This window comes from Bos indicus x Bos taurus, chromosome 12 (assembly GCF_003369695.1).
Source record: "Bos indicus x Bos taurus breed Angus x Brahman F1 hybrid chromosome 12, Bos_hybrid_MaternalHap_v2.0, whole genome shotgun sequence".
NCBI classification, from domain to species: Eukaryota; Metazoa; Chordata; class Mammalia; order Artiodactyla; family Bovidae; genus Bos; species Bos indicus x Bos taurus.
The window spans coordinates 11339060-11361293 of NC_040087.1; the positions used below are offsets into that span (position 1 = coordinate 11339060).

The 22234-nt window shown below is 39.9% G+C and overlaps 1 protein-coding gene across 10 annotated transcripts in view; it reads left to right on the forward strand.

Annotated features, from left to right (window-relative positions):
- NAA16 (N(alpha)-acetyltransferase 16, NatA auxiliary subunit) overlaps positions 1–17164 on the forward strand; it is a 63904-nt gene extending 46740 nt beyond the window's left edge. For 6 of the 10 annotated variants that reach the window (XM_027557125.1, XM_027557126.1, XM_027557127.1 and 3 more), the window contains 9 exons: positions 308–460; positions 2271–2399; positions 7878–8091; positions 9032–9222; positions 11217–11325; positions 11741–11839; positions 12150–12293; positions 14168–14265; positions 15029–17164. In XM_027557125.1, the coding sequence (XP_027412926.1) occupies positions 308–460; positions 2271–2399; positions 7878–8091; positions 9032–9222; positions 11217–11325; positions 11741–11839; positions 12150–12293; positions 14168–14265; positions 15029–15226 (1335 nt within the window). In that variant the 3' untranslated portion in view covers positions 15227–17164. The other 4 variants (XR_003513692.1, XR_003513691.1, XM_027557132.1 and 1 more) reach the window with 4 other exon arrangements.
- The last annotated feature ends 5070 nt before the right edge of the window (positions 17165–22234 follow it).

Consider the following 22234-nt stretch of genomic DNA (forward strand, 5'->3'; position numbering starts at 1 on the left):
AGAATTTGGCCATTTTAAGGACCCATGGAGTTCTTTCTGTGTGGAGATAACTTTTAGGGCACCCTGATTATTTATTCTCAATACGCTAATAATCCGAAGGAGTTTTATGTTGCATAGTCATATAGTCAGTGTTAATCATTTCATTCAGCTCTTAGTAAATATGAATTTTAATGTATATAAAAATTTCTAGATAGATTTGACAGAAATGTAACATTTCTAATTTGTCTTTAAGAACGTTTTCTGTTGTAGTGTACCCATATTCTCTTAATCATAACAGTGATGTCTTTAATACTTTCATCTCTTAAAGCATATGGGTAATCTCAGAGAAGCTGTCAAGTGGATGGATGAAGCTCAGTCTTTGGATACGGCTGATAGATTCATCAATTCCAAATGCGCAAAGTATATGCTTCGGGCAAATATGATAAAGGAAGCAGAGGAAATGTGCTCCAAGTTCACAAGAGTAAGAAATAGCATGTCATTGTCTGAGTTAGTAAAATTAAACTTAAATTCCCTGGTGATGTGTGAAGTGTGCTGCTATAGTTCCTCGGAATTCACTTTTGTTGTCATTTTTTAAATCTTGTTTAGCGCGTATCCTAAGTGTGATTTCTTACTGTGGTTGATGAGTGTGCATGTGCTTCTGGTGTGTGTGTGCTAAGTCGCTTCAGTCTTGTCTGACTCTGTGCAGTCCTATGCACTGTAGCCTGCTGGGCTCCTCTGTCCATGGGATTTTCCAGGCAAGAATGCTGGAGTGGGTTGTCATTTCCTTCTCCAGGGGATCTTCCTGACCCAGGGATCGAAATCCGTCTCCTGTGTCTCCTGCATTTTCAGGCAGATTCTTTACCACTGAGTCATCTGGGAAGCCCTGTAGAGATGAGAAGTAAAGTACAATTAGAAATGAGGATATTTAAGTTAAATAAGTTCAGTGGTTTAAAAAACAACAACAACAAAACACCCACGCAGCAAACCACAGCCAACTAGGACATGTCTGAAAAGACCCAGGAGAATGGGAAAGAAGGGGAAAGTTCAGCTGTTTGAGGAAAGTAGTTCCCAAAGTCTGGGGCTCAGCTTGCTTGTCATAATCGCCTCCAGCTGTCCACTCTTTAACAGGCTGCTGTGCTGTGTACAGAGCTGGTTAGCTTATCCACACTGCTTCACTGGCCAGGCGTGTCCCTGACGGTGGTGGGCAGCAGTGAGCTGGGGGAGGAGGGCTGCTCGTGACTTCCCTATCAGTTTATATCTGCTTTGTAATACGTAAGTGAAGTGCTCCTATTTCCTTCTTGCAAATTTTTCAGTTTATAATATTTGTAGAGTTGCTGAGGCAGGTTGAATAGTTCTAGTTGGTAAAGTTTTGAAATGAAAAATACGGTAGATTTCTTATAAACATAGGTAGTTATCAAACGATGGAATATCTGTAGCCATGAAGAAGACATAAAATACCACCATAATTTTATTTACCCAGAGATAATTGGTTTTTATACTTTCAATGAGAATTCTGAAAATTAAACTGATAACAACAGTGGGTATGAAAAAGAAATGAAGACTGAACTTACGTAAATATACCCGTATCTTTGCTGTCATTCTTGGGGTCCTGTAACATGCATTTTAAATAACTGTTCTCCATTGTGACAGAGCTCCACGTCCCTGCACTGAGACCAGGCACTCTGTGCTTTGCATTCTCCTGGGATACACACTTAGCCCGAATTAGCGAATATTCTTTTTATTTAAAAATTTTAATGTATTATTGTATAATTCACTACTGCTCATTGTCATAATAATCCTCATAGACATCGTTGTGAAAGGAAGTGACAACTGATGCCTTGATGTGGAGGAAGGAGACTTGCAAAACTGAAAAGCGGGCTTGAAACTACTATGAAGAGATTTGAAAACAATGTTGTAAATAGCAGTGATCCTAAGTCAGCAAGGAAAAGGTTAAATGGCTTTTGCTTAATAGACAAAGATAGGCAGTGCTTCATAGGATCCCTGTCTTAAATAGGTTAAATAAAAGCTCTGGTGTTTAAAACTTAGCTTCAGTAACCTGTAGTCTTTTCTGTGTAGATTGTTGACGGTCTCAAGAGAGCTGGGTAAATAAGACACACAGTTATAAGTTGGTAGGAGCCTTTTGGAAGCACATCGACGTGTTTATTATATAATTTGTCACTGCTACTTATTGTCGCCGTAATCCTCATAGACATTGTTGTGAAAGAGAAAACGGGGTTTTTAGGCTCTCTTGTGTCGTTTGCTTCCTTTATTTGCGGTTGCTTCCGTTTCAGGAAGGGACGTCTGCCATGGAGAACCTAAATGAGATGCAGTGCATGTGGTTTCAGACAGAGTGCATCTCCGCGTACCAGCGCCTGGGGAGGTACGGGGACGCTTTGAAAAAGTGCCATGAAGTAGAAAGGGTAAGTTAACAAGAGTTTGGGCTTCGTTTTTCTCCTATAAGGTGACCAGAAAAGCAGGTAGATTTATACAAAGTCTCATCTACGTCTTCTCACGACTTTGGAAAACTTCACTGTGAAAAAATTCTCAATCTTTAGCCTTTCAAACATTCAGAAATTGTGAATAAATGATTCCTTTCTTTGGATCCTCAGGTGGTAATGAGGTAGACATGTCTGCATATTTTTGTCTGAAGCAAGAAGAGGAGGATTAGTTAAGTTACTGTTGCTATTACTAACATGTACTCAAAATTTCTCTTTCCTAATTGGGCCATTACTTGATTTCATCCCCAGCCTGGAAAGATGCACAGGCCGAGGGCCACCTCTTTCTGCTCTGTGTCAGGATCTGCTCTGTCGTCAGCCTCTCTCCAGTTTGTCTTGCCAGGGTGTGTGTTCTCACCTTCAGCACGTTCCGTACCCAACATGTGGCTGGCTTGCAGGCTTATGTTACGACTTGCTAGGATCATGTGTGCGATGTGCCTTAGTAAGGGGGACTTTTCTTTTCCTTGTGTGTGAATTTTTGTTTTCCTGTTCTTTGTCATCTCTGAAGCACTCTCCTTCCAAGTGGACCACGGGAGGAAGAGAGCCACAATGCACCCCCGAGGCAGGCCTCAGCAGCCTTCAGCCAGGGGTCACTCGGCAGCCCCGTCCTGAGCTGGCGCAGTCAGGTGAGCCTGCGGTCTGCACCCTGGCAGCCACTTTGGCCTTCTTCCCCATGTGAAAGTTGTGAAGTTGCTCAAAGGAAGGCTGGACCTCTTAGGGGGTGGCTTTGGTCGGGAACTGGAACTAAGATTCCATTAGAGCCCTTTCAGAAGTAGTGTAGCTTTTGCTTTGTTCTTTGCTTTTTAAGCCTAAACTTGATGGCTGTTTGCCGGGGGAAACCCTTCTCATCTTCTCGGAAACTGTAAAGCCTTTGGATGATATGTGAAATATTCAGGCAATATCCAGTCATCCTGAGTTTAAGTCAGGCTCTGATTTCTGTGACCAAACCATAGATCACTAGCTTGTTTGACATCCTAGACGATCATCACTTTAAAAGCATTCTGCTCATTACTGAGGAAAGATGCATTTCTGTTACCCAGAACATTCTCAAGGAGCCGTAGCTTGGCACTTATGTATCAGTTGTTCCAGCACGACTGTAATTAGAAGTTAATCAGACTTTCTGTGGAAATCAAATTTCAACACCTTGGGATCATTGGAAATTCTCCATCTCTAGTCCCATTCCTCCTAACAGTGACTTTTTAATGTTTTTTATTAAAAAATTGTTAGACTATGATCACTAGCTGTTCCATTACTAAGTTTCATTTAGATTATGCTTTCTCCTGAGTTTTTAGTGGTTTTGAATAACTACAGTTGACCCTGGAACAAAGTGGGTGTTGGGGTGCCAGCCCTCTGGGAAGTTGAAAGTCTCCCTGTGACTTACAGTTGGTCCTTTGTATACGTGGTTCCTACGTATCCCTGTTTCCGTATCCATGGATGCAACCAACCATGATCACGTGGTCCAGTAGAATTTACTGTTGGAAAAAACTCACATATCAGTGGGCCCACATGGTTATTGTTCAAGGGTCACCTGTATTTCCAGTTTAAGAAATGTGTTTTGACTGGTAGAAAGCATTTTTGAAGGAAAAAAAATTATAGACGATCACTGGTTATCAGAGATGGTAGAAATCATCACCCTCTGGTTATGTTATGTAATTATCATCATTGGAAACTTTACTAAGTATCTTTAGGGTTTGCTGTTAGTACTTAAAAATATAACCAGAGGCAGATACACAAGAAAAGATCCTATTCATATTATGCTTATAAGCTAGTCTTTATAGTGAGTAATTCATGCTAAAAGGAAAAACATTAGTGTAGAGTACAAATAGGGTGATTGAATGTTTGCTGATGAACGCTTCTGAAATAATTAATTTTTCTCTCATTTTGGCTGCACTGGGTCTGTGTCGTGGCACGAAGGAGCTTCTCTGGTTGTAGTGCGAGGGCTTCTCTTGGGAAGCGTGGCTTCAGTGGTTGTGACGCGCGGGCTGTGGTGCACAGGCTTAGTTGTTGCAGCGCGCTGGCTTCTCTCCTTGTCTTGAGCAGGCGTGGTTGCCCTCAGGCCTGTGGGGGTCTTAGTGCCTTTACCAGGGATGGAACCCAGGTCCCCTGCATTGGAAGGCTGATTCTTAATCTCCAGACCCCAGGGAGCTCTCTGAAATTAGTTTCTAATAACATTAATGTCATCTGAAAGAAAATTCTTAATGATAACAATTATAAGGATTTAGGAGTAATTACAGAATTAAAAGATACAACAGATACCTATTTGGGTTACCTTTGTGCCTGGGTTTTAAATAGTTTAGTAAAGACACAGCACCTTATTCAAAAATAAAACTTTGGGGACTTCCCTGGCAGTCCAGTGGTCAAGACTCTGCTTTGCCAGTGCAGTGAGGGCACAGTTTGAATCCCTGTTCAGGGAACTAAGATCCTGCATGCTGTGTGGCAAAAAAAAATAATATATATATATATATAAAATTTTGCAGTTGACCTTCTAAATAGAAGGTTATTGAATAGAGAACTAAGTTCTAAGAAGGACTGAGTCCTTCTGCCTTCAAGAATTCTTTCACTGAAGGCAGTTTCAGCCTAGGACATACTGCTTTGCACTCTTACTAATTGGATTTGAAATGTTAGAATTCTAGAATGGTCCATTGTAGTCCTTTTTCTGCCTTCTTCTTGCCTTCCTTACAGGGTTTAAGATTACATGTAGTGATTATGTAGTCCAACCCAATCTGATGTTTAGAACTTAAGTTCTAACGACCGATTTTCTGTAAAGGAATTAAGATCATTGCCCTGGTTGGTCTAGCTCTTACTTCTTTTACTTGTTTGTTTGTTCATGGCTATGTCAGGCCCCAGTTGTGGCACAGGAGAGCTTTGTTGCGGCATGCACGCTTCTCAAAGTTGTGGCACGTGGACCCAGTAGTTCGGGCTCACAGGCTTAGTTGCCCCTCGGCATGTGGGACTCAGGAATTGAGCCTGTGTCCCCTGCATTGCAGCTGTAGAGACCTACGTATGGTGACGTCACATGGAACTGCTCACGCACATCAAGCCCATCTCAGCTCCTCGGGTTGGCAGTCATCTGCAGGGTGTAGCCTGGTGGGGGTGTTGGCAGTCATCTGCAGGGTGTAGCCTGGTGGGGGTGTTGGCAGTCATCTGCAGGGTGTAGCCTGGTGGGGGTGTTGGCAGTCATCTGAAGGGTGTAGCCTGGTGGGGGTGTTGGCAGTCATCTGCAGGGTGTAGCCTGGTGGGGGTGTTGGCAGTCATCTGCAGGGTGTAACCTGGTGGGGACACTGAGCAAAGAGGACATAGGACATCCCTGTACCACCTTTGTAACTCCTTTGTCCATGCTCATCTCAAAACGAAAAGTTAAGAAAGTCAGCCTAAGATGACATAGTTGCTCTTAAGTAGGAATATGCCAGCCTCAGCAGGTTCCTGAGACACAGAGGTTTGAGCGCAAGAACTGAGAAAGCCTCAGACACACTAGGATAAGTGGGTTGCTTTGTTTCTGGAAGACGGTGACTGGAGAGAGGCAGGCTATGGGCGGCTACTGATACAGAGGCGGATCACACGCTTGTGGTTCCGTGTGGCTCCCTCGAGACCTCACTCAAACCTCATGCTCTAGGAATGTCTCTTGAAACTTGCGTCTGCCTTTTTTTACACATAAAGGTTTCTCACTCTAAGAAAACTGCAACCTCTTTAAGACGTTTTCATCTCGTTATGTGCTCCATGATTTGGGGCACTGCCGTTTTTCCTCAGTTGTATTGAATTTTGAGGTATTATAGTGCTAGGTATAACGGTATTTATATTAACCATGAACAATTATGTAATTCCTTCATAAGTTACTTGATTTGTGTTATTGATGGGAGGAATGAAACTTTAAAATATACCATTAAAGCATGGTTCGTGAAGTAGTAAATATAAACTAATGTAGAATAGTCATTTTTTTCACCATTTCTTTCCCTCACACTGTGTGCGTTTATTTTTTTTATCTTAATATTTTAGAATATAAGGCTCTTAATGTAATTCTGTGTATGATGTATTTCTAATTACCAAGACAACTAAAATTATCGAATGATACGGATAGTTACTAATGTGTTTTCTGCACAGTGAGTTACTAGGCCCCCAGGACAGAGGGAGGTGAAATAGTAGAAGAGTTTGATCTGTGTTTGTGTGATGAATCATTCATTTTTCTGTATATTTTTGGAGAAGCTAAAGTAGGAGAAAAGAAAGAAGATGGAGGTGGAGATGCACATAGGGAAGAAAATAGAAGTATAAATTGTTTTGTTGGGGAGTTAGTCATCTTTTCTTTCATGTAAGGGATTAGTTCTTAATCCTTTGGGGGCCATGGACACTTTGAGAATCGGTTGAAAGCTTCAAGCTCTCTCCTTAGGAAAACATTACTATGCTTGTTTATACACAGACTCCAGATTAAAAACTTTTGCTAAAATGGGATATAGTTAGATAAACAGGAGTTTAATGAGTGAGAGAAAGCCACAACACTCTGTGCTTCTAAAGCAGTTTACTGTTTAGAATGAACTTTAAAATAATTACTTGATCCCCTAACAACCTATGAGATTGGCTGTATATATATTTTTTATTCCTAACTTAGGTTAAATAACTGAGGCTGTAGGAAATTACGAAGTCACATGCCTGAAAAGCAGCTTCTCTCTTGAGTTGGCACATACTATGCTTACTGAATGTCTTCTGTGCTAGGCCCTGTGCCAGGGAGTGGGGATGGATATGACAGGCTCGTCCTTGAAGAGTTCATGGTTGAGTAGAGCCATCTGATGTATAGACATTCACTGTAAACCTGTATATGTTTAGTCTCCATTCAGAGTTCTGTTTAACTCTACCTTGCTGATTTTGAGGGAATACTGAGAAGTATTTATTGAAACAAAAGTATTGGTATATTCTAATTTCCAGGTTTAAAAAATAACCTGGGCATCTGCCTTTCTTTTATTAGGCTGTGCCACATGGCTTGCGGGATCTTAGTTCCCCAGCCAGGGTTGAAAGCACCACGTCCTCACTGCTGGTGCTCAGTTGTGTCCAGCTCTTTGTGACTCCATGGACTCTAGCCCGCCAGGCTCCTCTGTCTGGAGTGGGTTGCCATTTCTTCCTCCAGGCTTAACCACTGGACTAGCAGGAAGTTCCCCTCATCTGACTTATTACATATAAATTGGGTATCATCCTGAAACATGATTTCTAGGGAATGGGGATGGAATGTAAGGAAGAGAAGCTTAAGTTGAATGCAAAGAACAACTTGAGGTCCTTTGTATGTTAAACCCTGGAGAGGGCAACTAAGTGAAATTGTGACTGCTTACATTATCTTACAGGCTTTTTATAATTTTCTTTTAAAAAAGTAGGCGTTATTGACATAAATGTAAGGAATAACTTTGTGGTTTTGTTTTTAAGCACTTCTCTGAGATAACTGACGATCAGTTTGACTTCCATACTTACTGCATGAGAAGGATGACCCTTCGGGCCTACGTTGACCTTTTGAGATTAGAAGATATACTCAGGAGACATGGATTTTATTTCAAGGCTGCTAGATCAGCTATTGAAATATACTTGAAACTGTATGATAATCCCTTGACCAGTGAAAGCAAACAACAAGAGAGAAATTCAGGTAACTAAAGAGACTTGCTTAAAGAGACTTGAAGAGAACACAGAATTTCAGAATGTCATTAACTTCATGATGGAATAGTATATTATCAAATGAGTGTGAAGGCAACATTAGATAATGGATATACCCCCAAAAAAGTAGGGGGAATACTTAGAAAAAGTTGATAGGGTGTTGTCCTGTAACTGATAATGTTTATGGGATGTTTTGTTTTGTTTTTTAAAGTGGTAATTGAAAATAACTGAGCTTTTTAGAGAAAAAAATATATTTGTACAGCTTCTAATACCAACTTGACTGAAAATAGTAGTGCCAATGAGAATATCTGAATACGTTTTACTCACTAACATGTCAGTACCCAAGAATATTTGAGAAATAGTGGCATGAAAGCAGATTTCTGATCAGATCACCTGTGCCTGTGTGCTTTGTCTCACTTCTTGAATTTTTCCAAAAGGATAATCTTCAACTCCACTTTATACAGTTTGGGACTTGAGACTGAGAGAGAGGATTTGCCTAAGCCCATGTATTGTGTGGGAGGAGGACCTAGGCTTGAGTCGGTTAGTTTTAGTTGACGCAGCATTTGCTGTTGCCCTTGGTGTGCCTGTGTAAGTTGATCATTAGGAATACACTCTCTAAAAACTTTCATACAGGTCCTCCCCTCCCCCCACACATACTAGTGACAGTCGCTCAGCAGTGTCTGACTCTCTGCGACCCCATGGACTGTAGTCCATGGGGTTCTCCAGGCCAGAATACTGGAGTGGGTAGCCTTTGCCTTCTCCAGGGGATCTTCCCAACCCAGGGATTGAACCCGGGTCTCCTGCACTGCAGGCGGATTCTTTACCTTCTGAGTCACCGGGGAAGGCCAGATAGACTAAAAATATGCATTGAGTAAGAATATGAGGAAATTGAGAGCCTGACTCAGAGTTTTCATTCATTTGAATATTTACAGAAAACCTATCAGCCAAAGAATTGAAGAAAATGCTTAGCAAGCAGAGAAGAGCTGAGAAAAAGGCTAAAGTAGAAGAAGTGAGAAAGCATGTGGAAAGGGAACATCAACCAAAAAATCAAAAGAAAAAACGGGATGAAGAAGAAGAAACCAGTGGTTTCAAAGAAGAACTTCTACCTGAAAAATTAGAAAGGGTGAGATGAATACACTGTGTTTATTTGATAAAATTTGTATTATTTAGTTCTGTGCTGATTATAAATGTGATTTATTTAAATCTGTAAATCAGAAGCCAAATTTGTAGTATTAGCTAAGATCATTATGCTGGTCGTCAGTTACTTTTAGGTGATAATATGTAAGTTTGGGCTAATGCAGATTATAGGTAGAATTGTACTTGTGGTAGGCAGAATAATAGCCCTCCAAATGCATGCATGTTCTAATCCCTGAAAACTGTGAATATGTTACATTACACAGCAGAGAGAATTAAGGTGGCAAATTAAATTTAAGGTTATATTTAAATAAGACAAACTAAGATCCCACATGCCTTAAGTATGGTGAAGCCAAAAAAAAATCTGAAAAATAAAAAACTGGACAGAAAGAGGATTCCTGAACTACCCAGTGAGCCCAGTGTGGTTAATCACAGGGGCCTTAAGGGGAGGAGGGCAGCAGGCGGGGAGCGCTGAGTGATGGGAAAGGACTCTGTCCTCTGTGGCTGCCTGTGAAGGAGAGGGGCGCCAAGCCAGGAGAGGTGGGCATCCTGAAGAGGCCGAGAAAAGGCGTGGAAACACTCTCCCTTAAAACCTCCAAGAGGAAATGCAGCCCTCTTGGAGTGCAGTGAGACCCACGTTGGACTTTTAACCTACAGAACCGTGTCAGATAAATTTGTGGGGTTTTGTTTTGGCTGCAGTATGCAGCATGAGGGAACTTAGTGGCCCACCGGACACTGTTTGGTGTCATTTGAGGGTCTCCAAAGAACTCTAGTACCACAGTCCTGTATGCCTCGGTGCAGAGAGACTTCAGCAAGAGCAAAGTGATCTGTTAGACTGGACTCTTCGGGAGGCTTACAGGTGTGCAGGTGGGGAGTGCCACGTCCGAGAACGTAGTTGGCTGCAGTTCTGTAATCAAAGCACAAGTGAGGAGGAGGAAGAGGACCTGTGTGTCTTCCCGAGCGGACGCTGTGCTTCCATCACCTGCTTCTCCTCCAGGTTGGGTGGGGACTTTTTTCTTGTCCCTACACGGTCAGGCTCGGTTCACACATTACTCTTTCTTGTGTGCGTATGTCCTCGGGATCATTAGTGCACTGAGCTCACTGGGCAGGATGTGGGTCTCGTGCCACCGTTTTTTTTTGTTTTGTTTTGGGGCATGTCCTGTGCTTCTGTTGCGTGGCTTTGCTGCCAAGCAAGGCTGCTTGGTTTTGTGGTTAAGTAAACCTGCTTTCTTTGAGTAATCATTAACTTAAAGAGGTCGTCATATTTTTTCTACTTAAATTGCCTTGTGGGATTAACTTTCATCACCTACTTTGTCCCTTTACGCTGTCCTTATCATAACCAGAGATTGAACGCGTGCCCCGTGCATTGGGAGCACAGAGTCTTAACCATGGTACCGCCAGAGAAATACCTAAATTTGTGTTAATACAGTAAATTTTTGGTAATTTGTTAGAGCAGCAATACAGTGAAATATGGCAGCATTTTATATACTTGGCTAGATAATGTTTTAGCTACAAAGAGAATAGTAGCTTATCTCCACAATTTTTTCAAAATATTAATAGTTATTTAGGAACCAGATTTAGAGAAATATTTAGCTTTCTGGTTTATTCACTGTGAATCTAGTATTTTAAACTTGACTTTTTTTCAAGTTTGTCTCCTTACTTTAGAATGTCAAGGGGCTTGGTATTACATTGGTATTTGTAGTACCACTTCATTAAGTCTACAGAATAATTTTCTGTATTTTATTTTTATAAAATTATTTTGAATTTTCTAATCATGAAAACAATAGAGCTATTTCCATTTTGAATAGTATTAACTATACTTTGTTTATAGTTGATAGTTTAAAATTTTTTTCTTGCTTCTTAGATATATAAAAAGAACTATCTAGATTACTTCAGCTATGCATTAGTATAAGATTTGGGGGGAAATTTGACTTGTGTGCCTGCTTTTTAAATACAATAATTTTTCTTTCTGTTTCAAAATAGATAGAAAATCCATTAGAAGAAGCTATCAAGTTTCTTATACCTCTTAAGAACCTTGTTGCTGATAACATTGACACTCATCTGTTAGCATTTGAAATATATTTTAGAAAAGGTAATAGTTTGGATTCAGATTTTAATTTTTTATTTTATTGGTGACCATATTCAGTATAATGTTTGTGAGTTAGATCCGTTTTTGTTTCTTAGACCTTCATTTCAACCTCCCACAAAGGCTCTTAATCCCTTTTTCCTTTGCTACTCAAAACTTCACTGAGTAATAGATTAGAATATTTTGATCAAATGAATTATTTGAATAGGCATACAGATTGTTTACCTGAAGTAATTCTTGATTTTTCAAGCATTTCTTTAGAAAATAAAAGTCTCTGATAACCAAAATCAACTTTGAATTTTGCTTTTGAAGATTATAGGAAAGATAATACTTTGTGTCTGGATTTTAAGTGAGGCTAAAATAAAGAGAATAACATACTTAAATATTGATTCTGTTACTTGTCTAATTTTTTCTGACACAGGAAAGTTTCTGTTAATGCTGCAGTCTGTTAAACGAGCTTTTGCTATCAACAGGAATAACCCATGGCTACATGAATGTTTAATTAAATTTTCTAAATCTGGTAAGTATAAAAAAGGTAATATTTATGTAAAAGTAATTATGACAGTTTGCCTGTCTTCTATTAAGCTGGACATGAAAGAGATTAGTACAAAGAAAAAAGTTTGCAAAGTACTTAAATGAAGATACTAGCAAAGATATGTTAGAAATTAGTGCATTTTAAGCTGGAATGTATTTGTATTCCAAAGGAGCACTCCTGTTTTTATTATGTAAAATGTATCAGGCTTAATAGTAAATATGAATGTATTTCAATTGATTTTGTTTCAAAGGACAGGCCAAACATACTGTAGACTGTAAATGTTCTGTTTTTACAGTGTCTAATCACAGTAATCTTCCAGACATCGTGAGCAAAGTTCTGTCTCAGGAAATGCAGAAAATATTTGTTAACAAGGATTTGGAAAGTTTTAATGAGGATTTTCTCACACATAATGCTACTTCTCTTCAGCATCTACTTTCAGGTTGGTATTTAGCTCCCAGGGTTAAAATGTTTATAGCAAAAAGTTAGAATATGATGGGAAAAAAAAGTTTGGCAAGATGATCAAACTATCAGAGAAAAAGAACATAGTACCATTGTGATCTTTCAAATTAGGAAAGATTATTTTTAAACATAACCGTACAGAATCTATGGGATGCCGCCAAAGCAACTCTTGAGAGAAGTTCATAGCAGTACAAGCCTTCCCCTGAAAATAAGAAAAATCTCTAACCTAACCTACCACCTAAAAGGAAAGGTTATTCATGTTTGAAAAAAGGCTAAAGTATGGGGAAGCTGTAGTGTGTAAGTAGTCTTGTATTTTACTGCTGCAGGTGTGAATTGGCCTGACCAAGTAGAAAGACAACTTGTCGTTCTTATCAAGAACTTTGTCTTTTGCTATAGCTGTACATACTTGTGTAAATAATTTTAAAGAATCCAAAGCAAAGAAAGAGTTTTAAGGTCAAAGGTATTAACTGGAATTCTGTGTGTGAGGATAGGGAAAGGATGGAAGCAAATCTAATGAATGTCCAGTTACAGGGGAAGCAGTGGTCCTGTAGGCTGGACCACCAGGTGGTGATAGAAAGTGATGTCTATACAAAAGATTTACAACAGCAGCAAGCAGTGTAGAGAGAGAATTGACGTATAATACAGTCTCAGCTGTGTAAAAATATCCATAGCATAAAAGCTGAGGAGAAGCATGTATTAAAGTGGTTGACTTTGAATGTTGAGGTTATGTGAGACTTATTTTTTTCTTGTATTTTGATTACTTTCTATATTTTGTGTTTTGAGGACTTACTATATCCTGCCCTGTTACAGGAAGGATTTTAGGCAGTCTATACAAATTCATAAAATGACAAGGTGGCATGACATGCAAACTAGAGGAAGGCTGGAAGTGGAACTGGGGACAAAATTAATGAAGTACATAATGTAATTAACTATGCTCCTACTTTAAGCCACATATTTAAATATTTTAACCTAAGCTTTCTTGTTGTAAAGGTAAACTGCTTGGTTCTGTTATCTATGAAAAAAGTTAATTCCTATGAAAAATTACAGCACTTCTTGGTAGTAAGGGCAGGTAAGAATTTCTCATCAAAAACACAGGATAATGGAAGGAGATATTTATTTATTATAATAATGGGAAATGTCTTTCTAAACATTATGTTCTCAGAAAAAGATAATTTTTACTTCAATAAAAAAGAAGCCATAAAGAAAGTCAAAAGGCCAAGAAGGGAAAATATTCACAGATATGTAATTGAGTAAAGCTAATAATATGTATACTAATCGTATAGATTAATAATAAAAATATAAATTAATAAAAGACCAATAAAAAATGAACATGGACCATGAATTTATAGGGGGAACATAAATTGGGTTTTACTTTAAAATAGGTTTAAAAATTACTTTCTTCATAAATATGCAAAGATTTTCCTGTTGTCCATCTATCACACTACTCTGATAATAGTTTGTTCCTTAGGTGTTTTATTTTAGAGGATCATGTTTCAAAAATGATTTTAGTTAAAATATTGACTGATGCCACAGGGGTAGCCCATATTTACATTTCTGAGGGGTGGAGTTGTTAACCCTGGTCTCAAATGTTTCACAGCCATCTCTTTGTCACAGAAAAAGCCCCAATTTGTAGGGGCCTTTTTGTGTGTGTGTCTAAACGTAATACAAATACTTTTCTTGTGGCCCCAAGCTGTCAGTGGGATATCATGGAATAAGGAGTTAGGGAAAACGGCCACAGTCGTGTGCAGCCCACTGCTGACTGGATACCTGGAGCCGTATTTTAAGTCACTGGTCGGTTCAGATCAAATCTAAGATGTCCACATTTACTGGTTTTGAAATGTCTTGGTATTTCAGGTGCTAAAATGATGTATTTTCTGGACAAGTCAAGGCAAGAGAAAGCAATTGCTATTGCCACTAGACTGGATGAAGCTATAAAAGATAAAAATGTAAAGGTAAGATTTTTCACCAACCGATAGCCACAGATTGTGGATACCGAGTGAGCTAACAAAACATCTCTTTGCAACGTAATTCCTGAGTGGGCCTTCAGAGTTACATCTGGATTTGAATCTCAGCTCTGCTCACTGTGAGCTGATCATGTTAGGCAGTTTACCTCTTTAGCGTCCTTTTCCTCATTTGTAAGTTGAGGATGAAAAGGCGGTCCATCTCAGAGTTAGCATGACAGTTAACTGAAATAGTAAACTGTGAGGTACTTGACATGTAGTAAGCACTCAGTAAATGGGAACTATTGCTGTTAATAAAGGACACATCAATAATTATGGGCTTCCCTGGTGGCTCAGAGGGTAAAGCGTCTGCCTGCAATGTGGGAGACCCAGCTTCAATCCCCGGGTCGGGAAGATCCCTTGGAGAAAGAAATGGCAACCCGCTCCAGTACTCTTGCATGGAAAATCCCATGGACGGAGGAGCCTGGTGGGCTACAGTCCGTGGGGTCTCAGAAAGTCACACACGACTGATTATGGTTTCAGAGATTCACCTTTTTAAAGTATTAGAATTCTGTTGCTTTTTCAAGGCCTCATAGAATTGATTTTTTTAAATGTACCTTTTTGTGGTGATTACTTGTTATGGATAGCAAGAAGGTATCTTAGAGTGAGGCCTTGTTGATTTTCTGTTGCTTAATTAACAAACTGCATCTTTTGATTAAGGTGATTATTAACCAGACTATTTTTGAATAGTTTTCTTTTTTTCCTTGTTTAATAGACTTTAATAAAGGTTTCTGAGGCTCTGCTCGATGGCAGCTTTGGGAGCTGCAACTCCCAGTATGAGGAGTACAGGATGGCGTGTCACAGGCTGCTTCCCTTCACTTCTGCTTTCCTGCCGGCTCTCAGCGAAGTCGGCAGTCACGGTGCGGCTCGGAACCACACAGCCAACTGTGATGTCTTGGCAAATGAAACTTGAAATCCTCTAGAAAGTTGACTTCTCTTAGACTCAAAGCTGAATTCAGGTTAAGGTTTCTCTTCCATTTTGTACTTTAATATAGATAAGAAATGAAATACCGTTGACCCTTGAACAACTTGGGTTTGAATTGCAAGGATCCACTTAATATGTTGATTCTTTCTATAGTAAATACTACCTTACTCTGTGGTCTGCGGTTGGTTGAATCTGATGCAGAACCCACGTAGGGAGGAACTGTGTGTGCACAGGCGGCAGACTATTAGTGTACGTGTATTTTTGACTACACGGAGGGTCAGAGCACCTAACTGTTGCTTTGCGCAAAGGTCAGCTGTAATGGGTATCATCTGACTTTGCCACTTTACATAAAAATCTGTTAAAATTACCTGTTTGTTCTTGTACAGTTGTCTTAAATTTTTCACTTATCAACATTGTGATGGTTGCTGTCACTTCATATTGTAACGATGATAATTTCCTAATTAACCTAAGTTGAATCCAGCTCCACTGTATTATTTTCTTTAGATTCAGGTTTCATTTCAGAATTTTATGTTTTGATCCCTTCTTGGTTTGTTTTGTTATTGTCTGTTTGCTTTTTAAAGCACATCAATATTCAAGTATTAACTGTATGTCAGAAATGGTATGGAACTCCTTTTGGCAAATACTTACTTAAAGCTTAACTTTAGTGTGATGCTTTGTCCACCTTGTACCATTTTCTTCTTAGTGTCCATGAAAACGCTGTTGTGTGTTGAATAAGGGTACTGCAGCTGTATGTTGATGCTTCAGGGTGTGGGGATCCATTTGCCTCTTACCCATGGAAGTTCAGTAGTGACTTTGTTGCATATCTAGGTCAGTCTTAACCCACAGGCCAGAGCTATGCTTTTTTGACTAAATCGGTTTGTGTGTCCCCAGGGAGTTTAAGTAGTCTATATATGAGTGGTGTGCTTCAGGAGGACGTGACGGGGCAGAGACAGATTTCATTGAGATAGTCGTACTCTTACAGCTATACATTGACTATTAAATACATTTTAATATCAGCACAGTGAGAATCTAGACATCAACTAGTTTTGGTACCGAGTCCAAGCTCACTCTGCTTGCCACACGACAGGGCAGTGAATCCCAGAGACGAGCTGTTGAGACAAGGAAGAGACTATCTGGAAAGCAGCTGACCGAGAAGACGGCAGGCCAGTGCCTCCAAATAACCATCTGACAGGGTCTGGATGCCAGGTTCTTTTACAGATCAGAGATGGGAGGAGGTGAGGAAGCAAAGTAAAAAGACTGTTAGTCTTGCAAACATCTTTCATAATGGCAAGCTTCAGTCAGGGGATGTGTTAATTTCTCCCTTCTGCCCTCTGCAGGTGGACAGGGTTCTGAAGAAAGGCACTTTAGTTTATAGGCAAGCACAAGGCCAGGGTCCTCCAGCCAAGCCATTAAGTGTGATCATAATAACAGAAGCAAGTCAAAGAAACCATTTCCAACATGGGGTCAGGATTGGCTTCCTCCCTGCAACAGTGTAACTATTAAAACATAGTGTTGTTGAGCAATATTTAGCAGGGGAGGAAATGGCAACCCACTCCAGTGTTCTTGCCTGGAGAATCCCAGGGACGGGGAAGCCTGGTGGGCTGCCGTCTATGGGGTCGCAGAGTCGGACACGACTGAAGCGACTTAGCAGTAGCAGCAGCAGCTTTTGTTCTATCTTGTACAGAAAACAGTAATAGTATCATTGAATGTGTTCTTTTCAGAACCATATAAATATGTCTGTAACATTAATACTTCCTTTTAAAACAAATATAAATTCAAAAGATTTTATTTAGAGAAACTGTTCTAATTAAAATTGTTTTCCTTCACGCTAAGTATATATTTAGATTCATAATTGTTGAGAGAAAAGAATTCACTGTAAAATAATGCCAACCTGTATAATGCTTTAATAAATTATTTTGTACTTGTGTTTGTGTTATTGCTTCACACCACCAAAATTGCTTATTTGTGTTTTTTTTATTGCTTTACACTATCAAAATATTTTTGCAAAATGTTTTTCTTTGACAGAATACAAAATTATCATAGTTTTACAAGTTTATTTAAAAAAAAATAACCACCTACCAATATTAGTGCCACAACAGTTTGGCTTCTTTTTAGTGTTTTAATAATATTAGAAGTAGGCTATCTTTGTCACTAAATAGCCTGGGAAACATGTAGTTTTTCATGTTACTGTCAGTAAGATGCCATTTCTTTAAAAGATGCCAGTTAATCATAATTTATGTGGAAATTGCGCTTTCAACAGCAGTCTTTAAAAAGGATCCCATTGAGATCGTTGGAGCTTCTGAGTTACGTAGGGTGGGTACAGTGGAGACGTGGGAAGTTAGGTTTACGGTGTGGAAGGCAGGAAGAGAGTGACGCTGGGATTAGTGAGACCCAGTGGTGTGTTCCTCTGTGTATAGAGATTGTATCTATTTACTTCCACCCCATTTTGAGTGTAAGCATTGTGAACCTGGAATGTGGGTAGGGATCCTTTTTAGTAAGGGTTTTGTGTCGTGTCTCTCAGTCGCGTCCCTCCGCCCTATCCCAAGTTTGGCAGAGGATCTTTTAGTTTTGGAAAGCTAAAGGAGAATAATGATAAACCTAAAGGAGATGCATCTGAGAGCCAAGTACTTAGTGAGATCTCTAGTCTCAGCGTGAAAAGTCCTTTGAACTTGCCAGGTTTATCAGAACAGATAGGAAAAGGCAAAGATTCGCGTGATTGTGTCATGACTTCAGAATTTGACTTTAGGTTTCTTCCTGTTTTGGCCCTGTCACATGGCTTGTGGGTTTTATTCCCTGACCGGGGGTGGAACCTTTGCCCCTGCAGTGGAAGCACAGAGTATCCTCAACACTGGACTGCGAGGAAATTTCCTGGTTTCTTTCTTGAGGAATGGATTTAGCAGGCAAAGCCTACAGGGTAAAAAGCTATATATAATCCAGTCTGTGTTTTATTGAGCATCTTTTGTGTGTCAGACATCGTTCCAGTAGTGAACAAAAGTGTCCTTATTTTCATGGAGTTTGTGTTTTAGTAGGGGGAGAGCAAACAAATTATTAAATAGTGTCAGGTAGTGATAATTATTGTGAATAAAAATCAGGTTTCTGAAAAGCATTATTGAATGTAAGAAGATGAAAGGCTTTTTAAGGATTGAAGAAAAGTTACTCTGAGCTTAAAATTGTATATCCAAACAAATTAGCATTAGAATATGACAGCATTTAAAAATATCCTTAGTCATTTAAACCTCAGATTCGCCTTAGAAAGGTCCTAGTAGAAAATACTTTTGGAACAATATTAAGAGGTAACAAAATCAGGAAGATGCTTCTAGAGATACAGTGAGAAGAGTGATCAAGTAACTTTGCAGAGTTGACTGTTACCAACCTGTTTTTAATGTAACAAAATTCTAGGCATTACCATCAGGGCTAGAGGTATCAGATCAGATCAATCGCTCAGTCGTGTCCGACTCTTTGCGACCCCATGAATCGCAGCACGCCAGGCCTCCCCGTCCATCACCAACTACCAGAGTTCACTGAGACTCACGTCCATCGAGTCAGTGATGCCATCCAGCCATCTCATCCTCTGTCGTCCTCTTCTTCTCCTGCCCCCAATCCCTCCCAGCATCAGAGTCTTTTCCAATGAGTCAACTCTTCTCATGAGGTGGCCAAAGTATTGGAGTTTCAGCTTTAGCATCAGTCCTTCCAAAGAACACCCAGGACTGATCCCCTTTAGGATGGACTGGTTGGATCTCCTTGCAGTCCAAGGGACTCTCAAGAGTCTTCTCCAACACCACAGTTCAAAAGCATCAATTCTTTGGCGCTCAGCCTTCTTCAAAGTAAGAGCTGAAGTGCTTTAAGAGGATGTTACAGACATTGAAAAGATTAAGAAATTGATGAATTTTTCACTATACACAAACATGAATATGATTATTAAAAACTAAAAATATAAAAAAATTTATCTAGTGGGAAGCAGAAAAAGAGGAACAGATTACAGTGAATGAAAAATTCTGATGGACCACTGATGACAATAAATGGGTTAAACTCAGATTCTTAGATTGTATTAAAATTGTTTATACACTGGAAATAAAAGCATGGAGATAGAAATACAGCAAGCTAATATAATATGAACCAGTATAAAGATGGAGTAATAGTTTGAATAGAATTTAATGCAGAATACAGCAACAAAGAGGAATTATATATACATTGATAAAAATACAAATTTAACACTATAAATGGTAAAAAATAGAAAAATTTTTAACTGTAGTGATACATGTTAACTGGACTTACTATGATGATCATATAGCAGTGTGTACATACAGTGAATTGTGTTGTACACCTGAAATTGTTACCTTAGTCATCTCAATAAAAATGAGAAGGTATGTCTACTGTTGACTTACATGCACTTACTTATACCTTAGTTTATATCAAGCAAGAATAGAGTGCTGAAGAGAGAAATAGAAATACCAAATTACAATTGCAGATTTTAATACATATTTTTCCCCTCTCAAAAATTGAAAGATAAGCAGATAAACAGCAGTTAACTGAAGACAGACCATGTAATTAGTTTGAGATAGTGTGTATATATTATTCTTCACTAAGTATGTGATGAACGGTTTACTGTTTTTAAGTACGGTAGGCCAAGAAAGCATTTCTAGTGGGATGACATTTGGACAGCTTTGCTGATCAGATATTAGTGGGAAGAACTTTTCCAGGAGGACTTAACAGGCTCAAGGCCTTGAGGTGAGAATTGTTAGTAGATGACTGAGTGGCTCCAGTTTTTTAATATGTTGTGGAATAAAAATGTTTGGACACTGTAGATTTAAGTAGCTACAAAACTTAACAATTACAATGGATTTCAGTGCCTGGTGACTCCTCTGAGAAGTTAATTGAAGGAGGAAACAGAACAGGCTTCATCTTGAAAGCAGGACTCCATCATGGGCTGGACTATGAACTTTGAGCTATACGCCCAGTATCTGTGGAAAAGACACCAACTGGAAAACCAGGCCCCCCGGATGGAAGAACCCCAGGGCTCATACCTAGACTCTCCATTGCCTAAAAGAACACCCTAATTATCTGTATAGAATCATAAGTTCTATTATGCTTATTGAGGTATGACCACAGGCCTATTGATAATTGTCCACTGTTACCTACCTAGGCTTAAGGCATATGAATCACAGGTTAACTTTGATTGTATCTTTCTCTTCCTTTGTTCAGACTGGTTTCAGGGAATTTTGGGGAGGTGGGTTTGGGCACATACACTTAGGGTATATAAGGTTTTCACAAAAACTGGTCAGGGTCCTTGGCTAAGAGGAGACTCTGCCTTGAACTGCACTTCACCATCTGCATTGTCCTTCTGAGTGAGTTTGTTTCCCGGAACGCGTGGCTACAACATAATGAGGTCTGGTAAGTTTTTAGCTATGAAATAGATTGTATGATCTCATTAATAGCTTTCGTTCTTAACAGTTTGTGAAAATGATTTTAATTACTAATAGCGTACCTACTAGCTCTATCCCCTTCCTTCTGAACGTGTGGGTGCTAGTTCTAAAATTCCCAGGTGGCTCAGTAGTAAAGAATCTGCCTGCCAATGCAGGAGACAGTTTCAATCCCTGGGTCAGGAAGGTCTCTGGAGGAGGAAATGGCAACACACTCCAGTGTTCTTGCCTGAAAAACCCCATGGACAGAGGAGCCTGGCGGGCTACAGTCCATGGGGTCACAAAGAGTTGAACATGGCTGAGCACACACACCATACAAATTGTGATTAAGTGAACTTTATCTTCAAGTTGCTAAAGTCTTTGTATCACCTGAGTTGGATTATGTGTTAGCCTTGGCTCAGGAGCCTCTGAATCTGCAGCCATATCATCAGTTCCCACAGCTGACTTCGGACTGTTTGGAGATTTTCTAATTATCAGAAGCTAAGACTGCCTTTAAAAGGACTCCTGTCTGGACCATTGCTGAATTCTGAAAGCCAGCTCACCCATCCTCACCCTATCCTAATCCACCAAGGATCTGTCGGGACTAATCCTCTTGACCGAGCTGTGGCCCATTTCATAGTGACCACTTAAGGCATAACCCCTCTGGCTTGTTCTGAACCAGACTCTCATCCTCATTGTGTTCTCCTTGGGCTTCCCTCTGTGGCTCTTCCTTTTATTCTATACAACTTTCCCTCTGGGAATATTCCACACCTCGGTTAACCTTTGTTGTTCAGTCGCTAAGTGGGGTCTGACTTTTTGCCATCCCAGGGACTGCAGCACAGCAGGCTTCCCTGTCCTGCACTATTGGGGTCTGACTTTTTGCCATCCCAGGGACTGCAGCACAGCAGGCTTCCCTGTCCTGCACTGTCTCCCAGAGTTTGCTCAAACCCGTGTCCATTGAGTCGGTGATGCCATCCAACCATCTCATCCTCTGTCACCCCCTTCTCCTGCCTCAGACTTTCCCAGCATCAGAATCTTTTCCAGTGAGTCAGCTCTTGAGGTGGCCAAATGTTTTGGAGCTTCAGCTTCTGCATCAGTCCTTCCAATGAATATTCGGGGTTGATTTCTTTTAGGACTGACTTGTTCGATCTCTTGTAGAATCCAAGGGACGCACAAGATTTATCATAGTTACGGTTATCATAGTTATGATAGGTATGTCAAGAGATATGGTTATCATAGTTCAACACATCTTCCGTCTCTGCCCTCAGCATTTCCTTTTCTCTTGACCTTAACTGAGATCTCCACCCATTATGCGGGTCTTTCAAGTGGAGGCTGTTTATTTTCTCATAGAAAATAGGTATCCATACTCCCAGTCACTGCTTTCAGCCCACTATTCCACTATGGTATAAAAACCCATGTTGCTTTGAGATGAAGGTCTATGGGCTGTAGTACCCTAGATCCCTCTTTGTTGCTGTCACTTACATACCCCTCTGACTCACAGACTTAGCTGCAGTGGGACTTAATGAGTTATGTGCAAAGCACTCGCAACGGCCCCCACACAGTACCCTTTGAGTGTCCTCAGGCATTGTTACTATCT